Source organism: Echinococcus granulosus (assembly GCF_000524195.1).
Source record: "Echinococcus granulosus chromosome Unknown EG_S00104, whole genome shotgun sequence".
Taxonomy (NCBI): Eukaryota; Metazoa; Platyhelminthes; class Cestoda; order Cyclophyllidea; family Taeniidae; genus Echinococcus; species Echinococcus granulosus.
Window position 1 is genome coordinate 230,740 of NW_020170484.1, and position 19,888 is coordinate 250,627.

General features: G+C 42.5%; 4 protein-coding genes across 4 annotated transcripts; 1 reads left to right on the plus strand and 3 right to left on the minus strand. All coding sequences in view use genetic code 11, as the record gives it.

Annotated features, from left to right (window-relative positions):
* Positions 1 to 1,103: 1,103 nt before the first annotated feature.
* On the minus strand, positions 1,104 to 11,090 carry EGR_08366 (Phosphorylated adapter RNA export protein; the record flags this gene model as incomplete). Its single annotated transcript, XM_024497615.1, has 12 exons — positions 1,104 to 1,305; positions 1,712 to 2,201; positions 2,351 to 2,507; positions 3,949 to 4,187; positions 4,858 to 4,964; positions 7,277 to 7,390; positions 7,903 to 8,030; positions 8,282 to 8,373; positions 8,648 to 8,900; positions 8,944 to 9,059; positions 9,101 to 9,184; positions 10,940 to 11,090. 12 exons carry the CDS (start codon positions 11,088 to 11,090, stop codon positions 1,104 to 1,106), a joined length of 2,133 nt encoding a protein of 710 aa, XP_024347984.1.
* A 175-nt stretch (positions 11,091 to 11,265) lies between these two features.
* Positions 11,266 to 13,590, minus strand: EGR_08367 (SAGA-associated factor; the record flags this gene model as incomplete). Its single annotated transcript, XM_024497616.1, has 7 exons — positions 11,266 to 11,424; positions 11,821 to 11,889; positions 11,993 to 12,086; positions 12,683 to 12,898; positions 12,970 to 13,173; positions 13,210 to 13,355; positions 13,393 to 13,590. 7 exons carry the CDS (start codon positions 13,588 to 13,590, stop codon positions 11,266 to 11,268), a joined length of 1,086 nt encoding a protein of 361 aa, XP_024347985.1.
* A 375-nt stretch (positions 13,591 to 13,965) lies between these two features.
* EGR_08368 (Twinkle protein) lies at positions 13,966 to 17,231 on the plus strand (the record flags this gene model as incomplete). Its single annotated transcript, XM_024497617.1, has 5 exons — positions 13,966 to 14,085; positions 14,433 to 14,728; positions 14,769 to 14,889; positions 15,324 to 15,641; positions 17,103 to 17,231. The coding sequence occupies 5 exons, from the start codon at positions 13,966 to 13,968 to the stop codon at positions 17,229 to 17,231; spliced, it is 984 nt and encodes a 327-aa protein (XP_024347986.1).
* An 810-nt stretch (positions 17,232 to 18,041) lies between these two features.
* EGR_08369 (Ubiquitin-like domain-containing CTD phosphatase) lies at positions 18,042 to 19,512 on the minus strand (the record flags this gene model as incomplete). The annotated part of the gene is made up of 6 exons (XM_024497618.1): positions 18,042 to 18,284; positions 18,354 to 18,467; positions 18,606 to 18,937; positions 18,980 to 19,184; positions 19,218 to 19,309; positions 19,344 to 19,512. 6 exons carry the CDS (start codon positions 19,510 to 19,512, stop codon positions 18,042 to 18,044), a joined length of 1,155 nt encoding a protein of 384 aa, XP_024347987.1.
* Between the last annotated feature and the right edge of the window lie 376 nt (positions 19,513 to 19,888).

Consider the following 19,888-nt stretch of genomic DNA (forward strand, 5'->3'; position numbering starts at 1 on the left):
TGAGTAGTCAAACGTACATTTGAACATAATCTCAAATCACTGTAGTATATGTGCATAGTCTAGCGGTTTTCCATATTTCACTTATTTACCACGAGAAGTCACTTCTCGCATTCTCGATCCAAACATTAATTTCCCCAGAGTTGCCTAGAATTTGTTTGGCTACGCGGACTTCTGCGCCTCCGACGGTTGTGCTTTCATACACACAAACACACTCTCAGCCCTTCTCTGCACTCCTGGAAGGCCATTAATGATGGGGGGAAAGGAAAACACACAAAACTTTCTAAAAACCAGCGCTGCAATCCAGCAGTTATAAAAAGAGCCTTAGTTGCAGCCTCGTTTGCTAGATTTAATGATCCTACTTTGAAATTCATGAAAGTATCCACACCACATCGCGAACGAAATGTGCCTACTTTTTATCTCACAGAGAAAACACCCAAGACGTCGAAATGACATGGTAAATGGAAACGCAATACTTTACAAATTCCTTTCAATAAAAAAATACAAGTTAAGTACTTCCAAACCTGCTCATGCATAGGCTACTTATATATAACTTCAGTAGCAAGTTGGCGAATGGCGTCTAAGATGAACATCGGAGAATTTGACCGCTCACCTGGGGCAATTGAAAATGCCGACCACGCGGACGAAACTGTACATAGTATTTGAATGTAACCATAGCATCAACCACCCTTTGAGATGCTAGGTAGGAAAAACTTACCGATACAGGGTGCACATTCAGCGCCCTTTCACTTATTGTTCAAACACCACAGGGTCAAAGTCCAGTGAATTGGGGAAAAGTGAAGACACCGCCCCTGGTAGGCTGAATTCAAAGCTGGAACTTTACAGGCATACCATGTATCAGTACACCACCTCACATCCATGCACATGCAATTCCGTCCGCATTGTCCCTGCCAGAGGTATGATAAACACATCAATTTTTTTCATGTGCGCAGTAAACGAACAAGTGCTAAAAAACCAACGACTCGCATCGGCGCGGAGGTGTTAGACTGACTCAATCACAGCATTGTGAATTCCCGCCATTGCAACAAACAAAAGACCACAAGCACAACAAGACGTGAGCACAGAATGAGAAGTAGCTGGCGTCTTCAATCAGCATCGGCCGGGATAACTCCTATGTCGAACACAATAACGTAAAGGGAGCAGACCAACGTCGAGGGCGTGGCTCGTCCACCCACCAGGTCCACCTCCCACACGCCACTCCATGAAGTGGGCATCGTGCCACACTGACGCCAAACGATGACAGCGTTTAACACCAAGCCCCTCTTTATTGACAAGCCAAAAACTGTGCTAGGGATGAAAAACTACAATGAATGCACCAAGCCTCAAGAAAGTAAAAACAACGCCATATCCTGAATGAAACCAACTGGGCGCAGGGCGAAAGAAATGCAACTAAACCGTGCCAAGAAACGACTTTGTCGATTCTGATTCACATAAACGCACACCCACACGCACACGTCTGTTTGGCCATTCGCACCAGTGAAAGAGAGGCTGTAGCACAAAGCCCACCAATAAGACAGCCCAGAGAGGGAGATTAAGCGTCTGGCAAATGGCAGTCACAATGACACATACGGCGGCCTTAACAATGGATGTATCGAGGAGGCTTGGGAGCATTTTCCTTTCAGTACTGCTTCAAAGTAAATCTCAGTCAATATGCGAGGGAGGATTGGGGGGCAATACTGCATTCGGCAGATACGTAAAAGAAGCATCTTTCTCCCCCTCTGAGGTCTCATTCGGTCGTTGTCCATCAGAAGGTGAAGCATCTTTCCCTCCATCTGGGACCACATCTGCGACTTGTTCACCAGGAAGTAAAGCACCCTCCTCTTCCCCTGGGGTCGCATGAATGAGTCCTCCATTTGTCTGAAGTTTACCTGTCTTCTTCAATTTGCGGATTTTCCGACGTTTGATGCGCTTACAGATACAGCAACTAATTAAAATTAGGACAATCAGAAGAAACACTAGCGTGCAGATGGAGATGATGACATAGGCTAGTGGGAAATGGAACACCGGAGGTTCCATGGAATCCGAACAGGTAGTGTTGAACGCCTCCACCGCTACAGTCCTTTCCAGACACAAGAGTTGCTGAGTATCCTCGTAGCCGGTGTCCTTTAGGTTCTTCAAGTTGACATTGCACCACGAGGAAGAGTTAACCCAAGTAGAATAGGCGTCCTCACATTTGCCGTTATCTGCAGTGCAGAGTGAAGTAATCAGAAAATGCTATGCGTTAGAGTGGAGGAAGACTATGCATGCTAAGCAAAGGAACTCGAGCAAACATAGTCACCAAGGCGGTGATAGACAGGTTAGAATGACACAGGTAAGAACCAAAAGGACATACAGGCAGAGGCAAAAATAATTTGAACGGAGCCATTAAGGTGACTCTTCTCACGGGGGTAGTACCAGATGACGGAACAAGTGACGTTTGTCGCCTTGGGGACGAACACAACGGGACCATAGAGGTCGGGATTCGCGTTGTCAAAACATGTGCTTACGATCTAAAAGTTTTACAGCAAAGTCCGTTATAACAACTGTTATTATCGCCTAGTAATTGAATATATTTCCAACCCAAAGTCTGTCGCCACCAACGCCAGATGTGTGCGATCAAGTTCAATTTAATAAAAAAACCGCTAAGATTTGGGAGGATAAGAAGAAACTGGATCACATTAAAGGATCCAAATTTGCGGCCGGCTACAATTGAATTCCACCTTAGACTTCAGGGGAGAACAGTGTCACTTAAAGTTGCCAAATCAAATTTAAAGTCCAAAAGTCAACGAAATTACCTCTCAGAAGTTTTCAACCGCAAATAAACACACAATTGATAATTGAGTGCAAGGAGGACAATCGCATCTAATGCGTTCGAAGTGAGTGGATAGAATATTCTAGCGTTTTGCTCGTAAGCGATTTAACATCTTCTTACCAGCGTCACACCAATCGGGGAAAAAACAGCTAATTTGCATCGCAAGGCGATGACACAAGAGATCCACTGTAATGCACAACACTGCAGCAGGAGAGCTTTTACAGTAAGAAGTTGACTCTCCCAGTCCAGCGAACGCGAATAGTTGGGGTTTAGCGACACGCAAAAAAGTCAAGTTAAAGTGCTACCTTTAGTTTGACACGTTTAAAATGGGAAGATGTCGTGCGGCCATTGCACGCAGCGAAGGGTACGTCACATCATACACCGACGCGTGTTACAACTGCCACTAGGTAGTTTGGACGGTAGCCAAGAGTGCCATTGTCTGTATACATTAACAGACGGCATGATAAAACGCCTCGTGAAGTAGGGCACATTATGGTTAAGCAAGACATTCAGATGTAAAGGTTTCCCATGACATGCGTAGGTTTGTCACTACTGCTAGTGGGTGCAATAATTCCAACACCATAGCGACCACTCCTTTGTGTATTCATATCCACTGCGCAGAACGCATGATCTACGCATAACGTGTAGTGGAAATTCTCAAAAGACCAATCTATCTGTAGAAATGGTGAAAACAATAGCTAACGAACCTCTGAAATGTCGAAAAGTTAGTGCACGCAGTACACCATGGTAGCTTTCTACGCAAGCTCATGCTATCCACCGCATTAAATGCGCATTACTAATAACCGAGCTTTGAGGTAATTTCACACCCCTTACGTCTTGAAGTCCACTCCCAATGATTCTCACCTGTTCGGATTCCGGAAAAAGTACCTTGAAAACCAGCATTTCAACACTGATGACAGAGTAGACATTTTCTCCCAGGATAATCCGAACTAACTGACAAATCTTCCCATAAAGATTTCCAGCTATTAATCAAACGATGGAGTGTTAATGGAGAGTAGTAGCGATATCCTCTCCTTGAAATTTAAACCTTTCTGCCTTTTGTAAACTCAATGTTTCCTGTTTGGTACTGGTGCCTTTAGTGAGACTTTGAAAAAACTAGAAAAGCTGAAGGAGCTTACATCGCTAATTTTATTCCCTTCACTGTCGTACAGCCCGCATAAGAGGTTCGCGCAGAATTCGCGCGTGTTGAAGCTGAGCTGTGGGAGATTGAAATGGCGAAAGGAGTAAAGGAGAGCGGGAGACTCTGGTGGCGTATCGAAGGTAAAGGAGACCATCGCGGTATCGTCCACAACCTTCCCGACGGTCATTAGGTATGCCGAAGCACCGGGAATTAGGACTCTTTCACCAGGCAATGTGACTGCAGCGGAAACAGAAAGGCCACCAACAGTTTATACGGCCCAAGTTCACACTAGTGAGCAGTAAAAACTAAGACCTAATGAGCTAAGCTGAATTAAGTCAAATGGACAAACCGCACATGTGGTAGCAAGTGTTCACCGGAAATTTCGATCCCTAAAAGGTGTTAAATTGGCTTAGAATTTAATATAACGTACAATCATGCTTGATATCACAAATAACAGACTAAAAAACTATAAGGCCTCACAAGGGATTACAGTAAATGTAAGTGAACAAAACACCTAAGACATGAGCCTATTAGCTCAAACGAAGATTATATATGAAAAACGCTCTTAATTAACTGTTTTATTGAACTGGAAGCCTGCATTACCCTAAACTTAAGTACTTCAGCTTACACTGACTTTTGCTGATGTGCACCGACTTTGCTGATTTGTTTTAAGGTCTGATATATTAATCAGAAATACGACTAAAAATTAAAAAAATGTAAAGCATAATAAAAGGCGCACCTTTAAAAGATCAATAGTAAAACACAGGAGAGAGGAGCTTAATACAGTTTAGAAGGGAATGCAAGGGAGTACAGAACGACTACCTGCCGTAATGGCCAACTACTAAGGGAGACAGTTCGACAGACGTGAAATTACAAAACAGTGCAATGTTCTACCATTATGCACTACACTGCGTGTCAACGTCGCTGTCACAGTCAGCAGGACGAAGAAGGATTTCACACACGTAGACCCCAGATCCATGCAAGAGGATAGCCACCAGCGATGCAACAGGGTACCTAAAAGTGAAAACACACACAAAACACCAAGACCATTCCCACAAATCAGAAAAACATGGCGAGAGAATGTGGAATTTCGAAATGACTAAATGCTCGCGATTTCAGTCGACGCACACTTGGAAAGATGGGATGTGCCAGAGACTAGTACAACTCACAACGAAAGAAACCAGACTTCTGCATTCGACCTAAATGCAAACTCCACGTTCGCACGATCTTAAAAGCGCAAAAAGGAAAGATTATTAATATATTAATTTTGGAATATAAGTGGAAGTATTCCGAAGACCACTACCTAAAAAGATGCTCTAGCTACGGAATTTACTATTCCATTATAAGCAGGGATTACTAAATAAGGCTTAATACAGCGTAAAGTGAAATTGAATCCAAGTTAGACAGATCGTTCGATACATTAGCGAGACAAGCAAGTACGCGTACACATCTTGGACAGATAAAATACCGGTTCATCTTATAGCTTTTGAAAAAAGAAAAAAAAGGTAGGTAAAACAAAGAAAGACATCTGCAGAAAAGGCATGCAATATGATAAAACAGAAACCCCAACCAGCAGAACTCACCGGCAGCAATGGAAACTCGCAGGCTTCGTGGGAGCGCGCGCAAACCCAAACTATGTCCTTACTAAAGTGGTTCATTCAAACCAAAATGTGGCCATATTTTCAGGTCGTTTTGTCATTTTTGCTAGGGAACAAAACCTTACTAAAAAAGAATCTTTAGCTTTGTGGCGCAAATGCGCTTCAAGTACAAGAACAAGGGTAAACATTGGTCTTACAGGCGTATTTCCTTACGCTTAAACAATAATCTCCACAATCATGGTCGTCGAAGTAGCTACCATTTCTTGGCAGGATCTCTTATCAACGCATGGAGGAATGGGAAGGTTGCATTTACGACGGGATATTCACACTGCTAGGACGAATTATACGCTAGTAGCTAAACGTGTACTACAACTTTTGATCCAGTAGGCGGATATTCCCCTTCTTTTCTTGGGTTTTTTTTTCGGTACCTCAGTGGCAGTCTGTTTGCTTTGACTACAATGAGCGTTTGTGGGCATCATAACGAACCAATTAAGAGGCAAGATAAGAGGTGTCTCGCCATCGAAGTCGGAATATAATTAACGATGACAAGCTGTGCAAGCAGTGTGTTTCTAGGCGTCACGCAATCTGTGGAGTGCTAAAAGATATTACATAGACTGCACTTCAAAAGCGCGCCAATTCCCCCCAACTCTACCTGTCTGAAAGCACACCTAGGAAGATAGACACCAGACCATAGACCGTGAGGAACTCCTCCACGCCAGTCTGAAGTAATTCCCTTAGGAAACGGTTATGATTTGATGAAAATAATGTCCCATTTATAAGTCGTAGAGAAAACAGTAGTAGGAGCCGCCCCAGTGCCTCTGCGGTGTCTCCGCAGATTCACCCACGCACAGAGGGTAGACCAGCTGCTGCAACATCCAGATTTGCCAGTCAGCAAAACTAGAACTTTTCTCAGCTGGAAGTAAGTCAACTCAACGCCACATCACTTCCAACGTGGCGTACCGGACCTCCCCCCAGATCACAGTAAGCCATGTCAGCTTAGAAGAAGGGTTAGGAAACTGCAGATGCACAAACTGCAGGGACTAAGTTACCCGAAACTTCTATCTCCCCAATCTACGGTCCTTTACTGACTCAATTTCGCCCATTCCACCTGTTGAAGTAAAGACCAGCACCTAGACAGTCACACACCTCAGCCCTAAAAGGCAAATGCTTGCCAAACTGAACACAAGCTACTCTTGGATATCCCTAACTAGAACAAAACTTAAAACCCGAAAGCCCTTAAAAAGAAAGTTGTGTTTACATAAGCTTATTTTCTGAAACAATATACAACTTGGAGAGTCGAGGGAGAATAGGCATCCTTTTATTACAAAACTATTTTGGCTAAACAGGTTTTCATTTGACCGCTCGGCACAAAAACAGATCTAAGAGGGAAAACATAAAGTTATTTCGAGTAAATGCCCGTCAGAATAGAAATAAAATGTAAGTAACTACAATTCAGCTGGACGCTGATAAGATATCCGTTCTCAAAAGCATCATACGGGACATACCTCATTAAACGCACCGAACCGACTGAGGCAATGCCTATGGTGCAAAAAAATACAAGCCACAAAATCGACAAAAACTGAAATGTAAGAGCATTTCAAACAAAGGCTAAAGACCACTCACCAGGTAAATTTAGAAAGAGGAGCCTCCAGGGCAACGATGAAGCTTTACACAGCGAGCTAGGTGGGAATAGTGCAAAAAGATACGTAGTACTTCGCCTTCAGTTACTCGATATACACATCAGGTGAGGGCAGATCCTTAAAGTCGACAGTCGCCTCACAATCAGGGGGTTGCTCCTGCGCCTGTGAGGCAGCCGCTCGCCGTCGATGCGATTGTCGAAGCCTAAAACGACCGAGACGAGATAGGAGTGAAATCCTGCCATATTCGATGCAAAATCATTTAATAAAACATTTAACAACCCTAAATATGATTTTTATTGCTGTGGAGATCCAAACAAGCACATTAGAATGACTTATGACTAAAAATACATGACTTGAAGCATAGAGACTCCTTTGTTGACTTAAAATGGTCACCGGAAAGAGCTAGTGTCACAAATACGCTTCGTATTCTTTACAAGTTTAAGCTATATGAACTACACCGTGTTTTACAGACAGCAGCCGCCTTTAAAATAACAAACCAGAATTTTAAAGATCCCGATCTAACGATAACTGGGTTTTAAGTCTCTCGTCATATTTGAACAGTAAAACATCTTGGTTGTGGCGGTTGATCCAGCTCCAAGACCTAGGTATCGAGAGTGCTGACTACTAGCCGAGACACTCTAGCAGTAAGCAGTTAAAAAATCCAAACTTTCATCATATGAACCGACAAAAGGCGAAAAAACATATAGATATTACCGCTTTTTGAACAGTTTTGTCACTGAAGTTTCCTTGAAGATTATCTTTTTTTCATCTTTGGAAACCTGGTCAGAGCGTCGAATTAGGACAAAAAAAACACCGCCAGGAGTTCTGCGCCGAGTTCCATCCTGAAATGGAAAGTGGCGAGAAATGACTAATATATAGAGTCGGAGGAGTTAAACAATTCGTGAATGCCTACTTCAGATGCATTTGGGGGAAGAGCGATTAGAATGTTAAGGGGTAAGATTCCCAAGACTTTAATCTACGATACCGACATGAGAATGATGAAAATTAGGACCACGACCCAACCGAATATGATCATCAGGTAGTGAGAAAAGCCCCCACACGGCGATTATCAAAAAATCTAGAGAAACCGTACCATAGTGCACAAACCTCCACACTTTTCAATGTCTTCGGTAAGGTAGCAGAATTCCAGTGCACGTTTCACACCGATTGTTTTTACAATCCGCCCTAAAATACAAAAATATCAAATAAAAAGGCAACAGGAGAAGTGCAAAATATCAAAGCGAAACCAATACTCAAAATACCAATGGTGGTAATAAGAAAGATGACACAACGCCAAACCTAACGGAGTTAAAGCGGAAGCCTACATTGATTCAATCCATAGTCTTCATTAAAGCATCCTGACCACGCATCCTTTAAAACTTTCTTCCCTATGCGGAAAAGAGCTAACATCCCAATTGGGATCATATATGTGCAGATGAGACTACACGCATCGGCTTACCAATCAAGTCCTCACGATCTTCTTCCAAAAAATTTGCGATAGCTGAAACAGCCTCATCAGAAGAGCTGTCAAAATTGACACCGTAATGGTCACGAGGTATGGTTCTATCGTAAGATCGAGGTGCAAGTCGCTCACTAAGGCGCCGCTTACGGCTGGGAGGCCGTTGTTCCATTGAAGCGACCGGTTCCACAACGACCTCATTTTCATCAAAACGGTAGCTTTCAGCACCGCGATTAACCATTGTCAGCTTATCCTACAGAAGTACCCATATGAGCAGAAAAAGGAATATTTCTCACCGACTCGAGAGCCGTGCTTTTGAAAGCGTTCTCAAGAGTATTTTCAAGCACAACCGACTGCCAAACGCGATTTCTGACTCCCTTACTCGGTCTGACTTGTTCTGGCGAATGACGACCTAGAAAAGATTAGATCTGTCAAAAAATACACCGACCATACATAGCGCCTTCATTGGTAACTCCTCATCGTCGCTGCTGATGGAAGATACTTCACCACTTGAGATATCTCGAGTTTTCATTTCAGCTACAAAAAGGGAGCAAATCAGTAGCCAAATTCCAGAAACAATACTTGGAAAATTATGGCCGAAAATCCTCCAACTAAAGGTATCAACACATGACCTTAACGACAACAGAATAGGATTGATTAGTCGAGAGCTAGCATAAAGCTAGCCACACATTAAATAAACCTCAGGAGATCCACAAACCAACCAAACTAAAGTCGCGCGCACAGCTTGTAAGATCAAAACAGTTCAAACACGGCAAATAATAAACATATAGAAACACTAATAAATTCTACTCGTAATCCAGAACATTGGTGACATCAATATAAGAGAGCTGTGAAAATTGGTGCGCAGGTTGGACCTGTCATTGCGTACATACATCAACAAGTGCGAAAGTGTACGCTATAAAAAAAAACATTTTACTAGTCTCAGAACAATTTGAAAACCTCTACAGTACTTTGCCATCTTAGCAGGCTCAAAAAAATTCGATGCTATTCTACAAAACAGACCCACCTATAAAAAATCTACTCTACCAGATGAACAGTGGCGCCAAGTATTTGGTAAAGATGAAAGTCGTATTGATTCAATAGCATACGTAGAACTGAGGTAAAGAAGGGCTGAGGCTCACTTGCATGTCTTGAAGGCCTTTGTTTCCAGCTTAAATACAAACACGGGGGTTTAATTGGCTGCGAAATCAAATCCAACCGCAGAACTTGCACAATTTTTAAACCTATTACTTTCTCTAAAGACAAGGCATGTTTACCAATTAAAAAGTCGCAGGAAAATACCAGACAGACGTTTCAACTTATTAGTTATTGTGTAGAGCTGTAGGTGCAATGTTTTTGCCATTTTAGTGATTCTTCCAGAGAGGAAGGGGGTACAACTCAAGCCTCTTGACTGAGGAGTCAGTGGCCTGCAACCCGTGTCCACGCCCCCCAACTTGTATTTGCATTCCCCATTTACTCATCCTAATAGACATGCCGAATCGGAAACAACCTGGGTGTTCTAAGAGTATGATGACCAGGGACAAGATCTAAGGGACCCGTCCTACAGTAAAGGCATGTTCCTAGTGGAGGTTAATTGCATGGGTGACCTGGTCGCCACTGCTTGTACATTTGCATTGGAGCATGGATTAGAGCTATGTCAGTGGTGTTAGCCCTTGTGTATGCTGCCAATACATTTTTTACTACCCTAATACAACTTTTTGTAACAATAAAAAGTTGAAGGCTACAGTAATATAAGCTTGTTATTGGTGAACTCAGTTATTAATATGAAATTATAAAAAACTGTGTAAAAGCCATTTTGAGCTTTACCAAAAAATAATTACACCTGTTTTTACTGTTTTTATTTTTTTGGTTTGTACGTTCCCTTTAGGACTGCGCCTTATCAACCGCGTTTGAATGTATTTCGCACCTCGCGCCACCTTTCCCTTGCAGCTGGTGCGCGTATCGTCCCGTGCCAGGGTAATGTTTGGACTGCTTCTTTGTTCTAAAAGAATATTACTGAACCGCTACAACTTGTGATACGACTCTATTGTACTGACGACTCCTGGAAGTTCAAAAACACACTTCCTTCGTCTAATCCCATATCCTGTTGTGTCTAGGTCCTTCTAATTCAGCGATCTTTCTTCATCTCGAGCTCTGCTGGCGTCTTAGATGATCACGACAACGTACCTACATGACTTGGGAATGGACACGAAGACATCTGAAGAATACATTGCCACACTGGGTACGGCTCCGTACCTTCTTACCTCCTTACAATATAGAGAAAAAGCTGACCCAGCTGAAGGGCCCCAAGGATGCAACCGCTAGCGACCTCGTACATAGTATCAACGGGATGAGATCCCTTGTTCTTCACGACGCCCTCATAAATGCCGAAAACTCCTACAGTCCTAATATCCCATCGGAGGAAACAGATCCCCTCGTGCATTTCGACCTCTTAGATACACTTTACAGTATGCTTTTAGAGGAGCCATGAAATTTCGCCCCAAAATCACTTCAAGTTTGACCTCGACCTCTTTTTGTTCATGCAATTAAGAGTCAAATAAATTGGGAACGATGAGTATTATTAACTGATGTTTGCGAAAACTATACAGGGAAAAAATCTACGATTTCCTTCCGGATAGCCGGTTGCGACCCTGTCGTGTGCTTTTGTGGTCGGTTTCGGGACAGAGAATTACGTAGCGCTGTGGAATGCGAATCGATGGAGCGTACCCATCAGGGTAACTGGGATCCTCGAAGTAGAGAGAGTACTCGTCTTGCGCCTACAATGTAAGTGCAGCAATGGACTGTCGCACGATTCAACAGGGGTCTCTAGAATATACATCAATATATACAGTGCGTCGGCATTCAAGTTCGAGCAGATTAATTTTAGGGGCACATTATGAATACATTGAGCTTCCATTTGATTCCTTTTAAGTGTTGTTAAACTCATCGGCAGAGAAGCGTCGATATGCTTTCTACGATTTAAAGAAGCAAAAACAACCGGAAAAACTGCTTTATGGAATTATGCATTTGTATCTGCATTCAGGTGAGTTCACCAGAGTAAATGATGACTTACGGATAAAATAAGGTATTTCGTGGACAAGTTCCACATTATTTCAGAGATATACAATCGTTGCGCGTGGGAAGTTAATTGAAAAATACACAAACTGACTTACGTGGGTTGGATAGGTATCCACAACGGCTCGGTAAAAACACGTTGTTTGAGGATATAGTGCAAGAACCAGCTTAAGGGATAGGAACGAGATCCATCGTTATCCAGATAAGAATGATTTTCATGACCAGAGTGTCACAGAACGAAAAAAAAAGAATTTAAGGCGCAGCTCTTACCGTTCCCTTGTGATAGACAGCATCCGGATTTAGTACAGGATTAGCCTTCCATTTCGGCAATAATATCACCTTTGAACGATCTAGAGTGTAGCGTCTAAAAACGAAGGACAGATTAGTCTAAAAAAGTGAAATAATTCGGGCGAAAACCGATTGCAGTTTTGAAGGAAGGTGTCAAGAAAGGGTTTAATTTAGGAGAAAAAGTAATGTCCAGCAGGATGCAAAATCGCATTAGTGCTGAGATATTGCTACCTGATGAAAGGGACCAAAAAAAGGAGCATGATTACGGTTGTAAACATTTTAGAAGTGCCGCAAGATACTCCAATCACCTGGGGCAAAAAAATGTGAAATTTGATGATGGTAAGCAATTTGATTTAGAACAGTGCAAAGCGGATCATCATTTAAAAAAAGTTAAAATTGAATTTTTTCCTGACAAAGCAATTATGCGGCTGAGAATGGGCAAAATGAGAATACCAAAAGTTAAAATATCAGAAACTGAAGGGTGAAGAATAGGAACTCACTTTGGACTGCAATAATACCAACAAAAAAGCAAAATTGGTCAAACGTTAAGCAGATAGAGCCAAGCTTTAACAGAAATAAATCACACAAGAATACATAACGTAAAAACCATACTTTAAATCAAAAGTTGGCCACAATGAAGAGCTTAATAAACAAGGGAATTTGCAGACGCACACTTTGCCCTCTTCGGCATCAACATCTTCAACTTGGAACTGACGCTTTTCACGGTTAAAGGATATCACCTCAGCAAGTATCCAGCTTTCGTTGGGTGCAAACTCTGCATCGGGACATTCTAGATCAGGCACAAGAGCTGCGACATAATCGCCAGGGGCGACCAAATTGGTGTCGAGATTATTTCCAGCACCGATGGCGCCGCAAAGGGGAGGCGGACTGAAATGTGGGTTAAATGCCCAGTTGAGAAGACCAAGATCGCACTATTAATAAAACGAAAAGCAACTAACGGTTCATCAACACCCCCTGCCCACATAGGGATGGATTTTGCACTTTCTTGGAGAAGTGACATGAGAACTCCCCGACGCATATTTCTGGGACCCTTAGCTATTTCTCGAGTTAAAAATATTGCCATAAGACCCACGGTTAACTTACTTATTTTGTGCTCGAGTGCTCTCAAATCAAAAATCTTGTCTTGAGCTCGAAGGAGAGCTCTAAGAAGAGTATAAAAGTCAATATACATGAGTTACTTCTGAAGGGACCCTAAATCATGGAACACCTCTTGAAGCTTTTTGTTCCAAAGCCTTTTTTGCTCCACAGAATGTTTACCCTTATGGACTTTAACTTGACCCCATTCGAGAGAGGAAACTTGAGATGAACACCTGCCTTCTGCAACCTAGCATGCACAGCAAATGAGCGGACAGCAAACTTACGACTACCTCCTTACAGATTTCACTTAATTCATTAACCTTTTCCATAAGTTCCAATTCCATATCAATACAACGTACTTCTAAAAGTTCAATGATTATCGGGCGTCGAAAGACCCAAACCGGCAGAAGCAAGAGGGACGTGGACAACCGAGTTAGTTGCAGATTAAGGCTAGATAGCAGACTGCTGCCTGACTTGCACATATTTAAATTGTGTTCAAATTAAAGCGACGGTTATAATAAAAAAAGAAGATTGTGCAGGAACAGATAAAAGCAATTAAGAGCTAAACTAAGTTTCAATTTTTGACTGTGCTACGTTTCACTGTGTGCAAAGTGACTTGCGTAAATGTGAAATCGAAGGACCACATCAAACCATTGTGTCATCCTCTAGCTGCTCATGTTCAAATTCAAATTCTGTTTTCCATTTGTAATGCTTGATGCGTTGTCCTCCTAACGAGTTAATAAATTACATTTTTTAGTAATTATCTTGCGCGAATGCTTTGATATGAAGGTGAATGGTTAAACATATATAAACTAGATTTAGTGGTGAGATGGATAGTGACCATGCATTTTCGGACGATGTCATCTCGAGAGATCAAGGCCATTTCTGTGGTGGCCGGCCTTACTCGGTCTGCTCTGCCTCGAGGTGCTTTGGCGTGCCTACCCTCTATCGTGGCGTTGTACCAGTTTCGTGTTGCTGTAAGAGTAGAAAAAAAATATAGTTTTGAGTTTTGCTTACTGCCTAGAGGTTAGGTTCTTGATCTAGCGCAATTCTTTCGTTTTGATGGTGGGGCGTTGCGACAGGATGTGTATTTAGTTTGCCCAAAGTCATGGCCCTTTTGTTAGGATTGGTTTAGCATTATTTAGTTGTCCTTGTGGTAATTTGCAGGTTTTTCAGATGTTTTACCGACGTCTGTTTTATTTTCATTTGCGCATCTATTCACTGGTCATTATTCCTTCAAGACAGTTCATTGCATACGTTTGCAAGGGTCACATCTTATTGTTAACGGTCTCCGTTATAGACCCCTTTCTCTTCTTTTGGATAGGTAATGAAAATAATTAGATTTGACGGCGACCTGTTGGCGAAAACTTTAAATGAAATCCTCAACGTCGTCGAAATACAGGGGATTCAATGGCAACGTTTTAAGGAACTGAATAAGCTTCTTAGAGGCTTCCGCAGCCATGAGATGACCGTACTTTCTGGCAAGACAGGAGTGGGCAAGACCACCTTTGCTTGCGAGTATTCCCTCGATCTGGCCGAACAGGGTGTTCGAACCCTCTGGGGTAGCTTCGAAATGCCCCTACCGCGGATCTGTCGCACTCTTCTGCACCAGTTTGCCGGGTACGACGAAGCCCTTGCTCATCCTTCGTAAAACTTTTAGTGAACAGCTTTATTTACAAACACCCATGCGCGTTGCGGCCTGGGCGTCTGCCTTCCAGCATGAGATCCCGATGTTCTTTATAAATACGCATGGCCGTCCCTCTGAGAAGGAGGTTTTTTTAGTATGTCAGATACCAGTGTTTTAATAACTTATTTAAGTCCATAATATTTCATGCCTTGTTATGAACGCTTGGGAGCATGGACAGTTGTTCTAGGCTTTCATTTCACTCTAATAAAAGATTAGCGTGTTCTTTATTAGCTTACTCAAGCTATTGCGGGCTGAGGTTGTTATAGGGTAGTTTGTATTTGGATTCCTATGTATGCGTCCGACATTTTTAAAAAACCTATTCCCATTACATTGGATTGTCCTTATTTTCAAACATTTAGCTTAATCCTATTAGGCTCCCATATTTTACGGCCATATATTATGCGAATACAGACCATAATTAGAGTTAAAGGGGTGTTGTAACTTTTACCTCAGCACATTGTGTTAACAGTGCGCACCTTATGTTTTGGGTGAGTTTTTTTCATTTGTCTTTTGACTCCCCTTCCACAGGCGTTGGAGGAGAGCGTGAAACGTGATGCAGTTGAACACGTGATTTTGGACAACTTGCAATTCATGATGGGCTGCACTGGAAGCCAGGGAATAGAGGATAAGTTCCAGCGACAGGACCGCTTCGTAGAACGCTTGCGCGCTTTCGCTACTGACACCGGTGCCCATCTCACTCTTGTCGTGCACCCACGCAAGGTGGACAGCGACCAACTGCTGACCATCAGCTCCCTCTATGGGGGTGGAAAAATCGGTCAGGAGGCCGACAACATTCTCCTGGTGCAGGAGGAGGTAGATACTGCTGTCCCGAAGAAGTATTTACAGGTGAATTCGGATTTTGCCTGTGATGGTCAATATCTACAAAAAGCCTCATTTTACGTCTTGAACTAGTTTTTAGGGAACCTGCTTAGAATTTACCACAGCAAAAGTGTGACTGCCGTAGTAACTTAACAGTGAACGTATGGCATCAAACATGCTTAGTAAAATACAGGAATTGTTGGCAGTTTTCTTTTCTCAGTAACAATAGATGTCATCGCGATGAAATGGTATGGAGATATGTTTACTCAAACGACAGGATCGTGATGACTGTCTGTTGATGGTGTACAATGGTTGAAGAAGGGTGTTGGAGATTCACTAATATGAAGGTATGATTAAGTTGACAGACATGTTAATGTTGCTGCTTTGGCTTTGTGTAGTTAATCACCTTCACCACCAGGGTCTCAAGGGTAAATTAACCAGTACCGGTCGTATTTTTATCGTATTCAACACGCACCTTGAAAACGAAGATAGATGTGGAAGAAATTAGTATGGTTACAAAGAAAGCTCCAGGTACCAATTCTCACTCCATTCAAAAAATGTTAGCTTTGCGTAGTTGATCAAAATCTCATCCATTTGCTTTGGCATCCATACTCTTCGTGACACAAAGACATGGACTTCACCACCGAACTTATCGGCAAACTAGTAATAAGTGGTAAGCGTTTTTAGGGATAAATTGGAGGAGCTACTTTGAAGTTGACGTTTACTTGTACATAACGGTCCGGGTAAGGACACCACTGTAAATGTTATTTGAGTCGCAGTCACTACAGTTTTTGTATCATTGAACAATAGACCATATTTTGCTTAACCCCGGTGACCTTGCTAGTCATACCAACAAAAAGGCAAATCCGAAATCCTGTGAAGGGATTTTAGCAGGTTTCCGCGGCGGTTTCTTTGTTTCTCTTAATAAACAGTTTGGAGAGCGAGATGGTTTTGCCTAATGTATCTGTCTACAAACTGCAATTAAATAAGCTTTTAATGTGAGTGTTACGTTAGTTTAATTTGCCTTTTTACCCTTCATACGCTTTGCCCTGATTGTGGTGCATAATTCCGACTGATACAAGAGTGTTCATTCTTCCTGGTGCAATTACTAACACAATGCGGGGGGTTATGAATTAGGCTTTTGCATATTCCTCTATAACTCTATTTAACAGGCGAGTTGGTGTACTTTGCCACGTCTAATCGAAATTTCGAGTCATGATATAACTAAAACCTGAAGGAAACTCAGCCCATCAAATGCCAGTTATTAGGCTTTCGCTTGACAAGTTTAAAAAGACTGCATTGACATGTGTAATGAACACGAGTAAGCTCGCTTTCCAGTTGGTGATTGGTGTCGGTAACAAGTCACTCCTTCCTGGTGACATTCGATGAATGACAAGCTGGTGCACACATTAAGATTCCGCCTGCAGCCTGGAAAATCGTGTCAAGTAACTGGTATGCATTATCTCATACTTCACTTTTGCCTTCCAGGTGGTAAAAAATCGCTACGATGGGACAGTAGGCAAGATGGATCTGCATTTCAATCGTTCACGCATGTCGTTCAAACCCTCCTCTCGAAGTCTGGAAGCCCTTCAAGCAGCCTCAGAAGCCATCGATTGACCCCCCATCTCCACTCATTGTATTTCTTGCCTGTACATAAGAGCCCTCACCTACCACGATTTTAATATCATTGTTTTGCAGACGCCCTGTAAAAGTGCTTTGATAGGGAAATTGGCCCGGGTGAACGTCTGATAGCTGTCTAGTTAGGAAATGAAGAAGCCGTTGGGAGAGACAAAAAAGCTTCCTTTTCGGATGTGATCCTTGCTCTTAAAACGCTAATACAGCCTATTACACTTGTGGATGTCCCTGCAGCCCGTAGACTAACTCTCGGAATTTTTTCCAAGGGCCTGCTTTTTATGGATAAGTATCATGGGTTCGTGAACGTGGAGGCTTTAGAAAGGGGTAAACATACTCGCATTAATGCTAGAGACTGTGGAAGCCCTCTCCACTTAGTCGTACAAGGCGTGAAAAGGTGCTTCGGAGCACTGAAATCTCTGCAAGAAGACAACCGATGAAGGACATGAATAAGCATCCAATTGAACAAACATGGGTAACCAACTTTCATGCGTCACTAGTCGCGTGGGGACTAAATGCGACAGAATATAAGTGGAGGAGAAAGCAAAAACAGCCAAAACGGTCCAGTACCCCTATCGGACATACGCTACCAGCGGATTGATTTTGTTCCCCCTTCCCTCAACAAATGCACGAAACCTTCACCTTCTAAATGTGCTTTCTACTAGAAGTATCCAGGATGAAGCAAGACACCGCATTCAACGGTCGAGACGACCAATAGATTCTGTTTTAAGTACTTACACTTAAAAACGAAACTGGAGTGTGTATAGAAAGAGGAGAGGAAGTAAGAAGAGCACCTTAGGAGAGGGAGGGACGCTTCTGGTCCTGGCCCTCGCAGTTCCCCTCAGTGGCTTCGTCTGAGGTTCGTTTCTGGTGATTGGAGAGGTAACGCTGATGCTTCTCCACGTAGTGACTCCATTTATCGTGGTTCAGCCGTTGGAAGTCAGTTTCACGCAGGGCGATCAACTCCAAGTAGTCCGCGAGGTGTTCTAACTCCCTATCCTCGGCATAGTTCACATTTGCGTCACGATATGAATGAATCTAGTACAACAAATAATGTAAAAATTATGCACAGGAGTGAATTCAGGTAGACGTAATCGAAACACCCACTCGAAGGCCGGAACCGGGATTCATGGCAAAATTCCGACGAACATCGTCAAACATTATAGTGTTGTGCGGACCGAATTGAGGAAATTTCCGCCATATTACGGCCAAAGGCTTCACCTAAAAGGGCAGTTAGGAATAGAGTCACCCCGTTCAAAAATTTGGCAAGCTCAAAAAACAGTAGTGATTAAGTAAATATTACTTTTACGTTACGTTGGGATGTTGAGTTATTTGCAGTAGAAGCAATTGCTAGCTTACACCTTTGACACCATGATCAGGGAGGTTGACACTAATCATGGCTCCAGAATCAACCAGCAGACAAATTTTAAAGGGCCGATCCATATCCTCGAGATCTGCACCCAGATTGGGAACAAAATTTGGATCCTCGTTATCAGCATCCACCCGTCTTTGACGAACCCTGTTCACAATAGTCTGTGATATCAGGTCCATTTGACTTATTTTGGCCAGGATCCATGTCATGCTAGTGGCCGACCAGATAGCTATGTCATAGAATTCATAGGCTCTCGTGAGGAAGGGTATGAGATAGGGTCGCATCAAGTGCTTCACAGATTCGGCCGGTGTTAGGTGATCTAAAGCAAGGTCTTATAAACCACAAGGCAAATTCAACGCACCAAAAATTGTGTAGTCGATGTCAAGAACAAGGAGGCGTTTACCAAGTCTGAATTCGGCTATTTTAACGAATTTGTACGTATTACACCGTTTGGCAAGTTTTTCCAGATTTTCTGGCCTCATAAACACTGCTAAGTCCTCCTCTGTAAAATCGTAATCATCAATAACATCTGGAGGCTCAATATTTGACAGTTCGATAACTTTGTTCTAGAAAATGGTTTTAATTTTGACACGACTTACTCTTTCCTCATCTGTGCTACCCATTAACATCAATTTGGTTGTTGGTTTGAGGACCAAGTACTTAAGAGGAAGCTCATCGGAGAGTATCTGACCTTAAAATAGGTAATAAGCCCTGGTATTGCCTACCTCTCTCAACAACCAAGCCTAAAAGCTTCTGATTCTTAGGAGGAACATTAGTTAATTCATAAAGTTTCTCTTTGAGAGATCCTATGGGTGATTCCTTTGAAAAACCATCCAATTGAAGCAACTGACCGTTAAATTTCACCTTTATCGTGCCTACTGACTTGTCAGCCATGGCACAGTCGTGCGAAGAAGGCGATCAGCTGTGGTAGGAAGGAGCTCAAAGGGGCCGCTAATTTGCGCCTGCGACCTACGCTGCACATAAACTCATTCTTTAACAAGACTAATTATCGAATAAATACGTGCATATGACCCTTGTATCCCATTTTTAGGTGAACTATAATTTTTGATACCCGAAACAATAAGTTACGCGCGGCCATTGCAAAGGATAAAACATACTTTTCAAACGCAAATTTCAGTCCGTCCAATACCTCGTTATATTCATAATACCTAAATTAAAGTAAAACTCCCAAAAATGGCTAAAAAATTAGTGAGGTTCATAGATACGGTCATATGTCAAGAGCAGTAAGTGTGGATACCGACTATTTAAG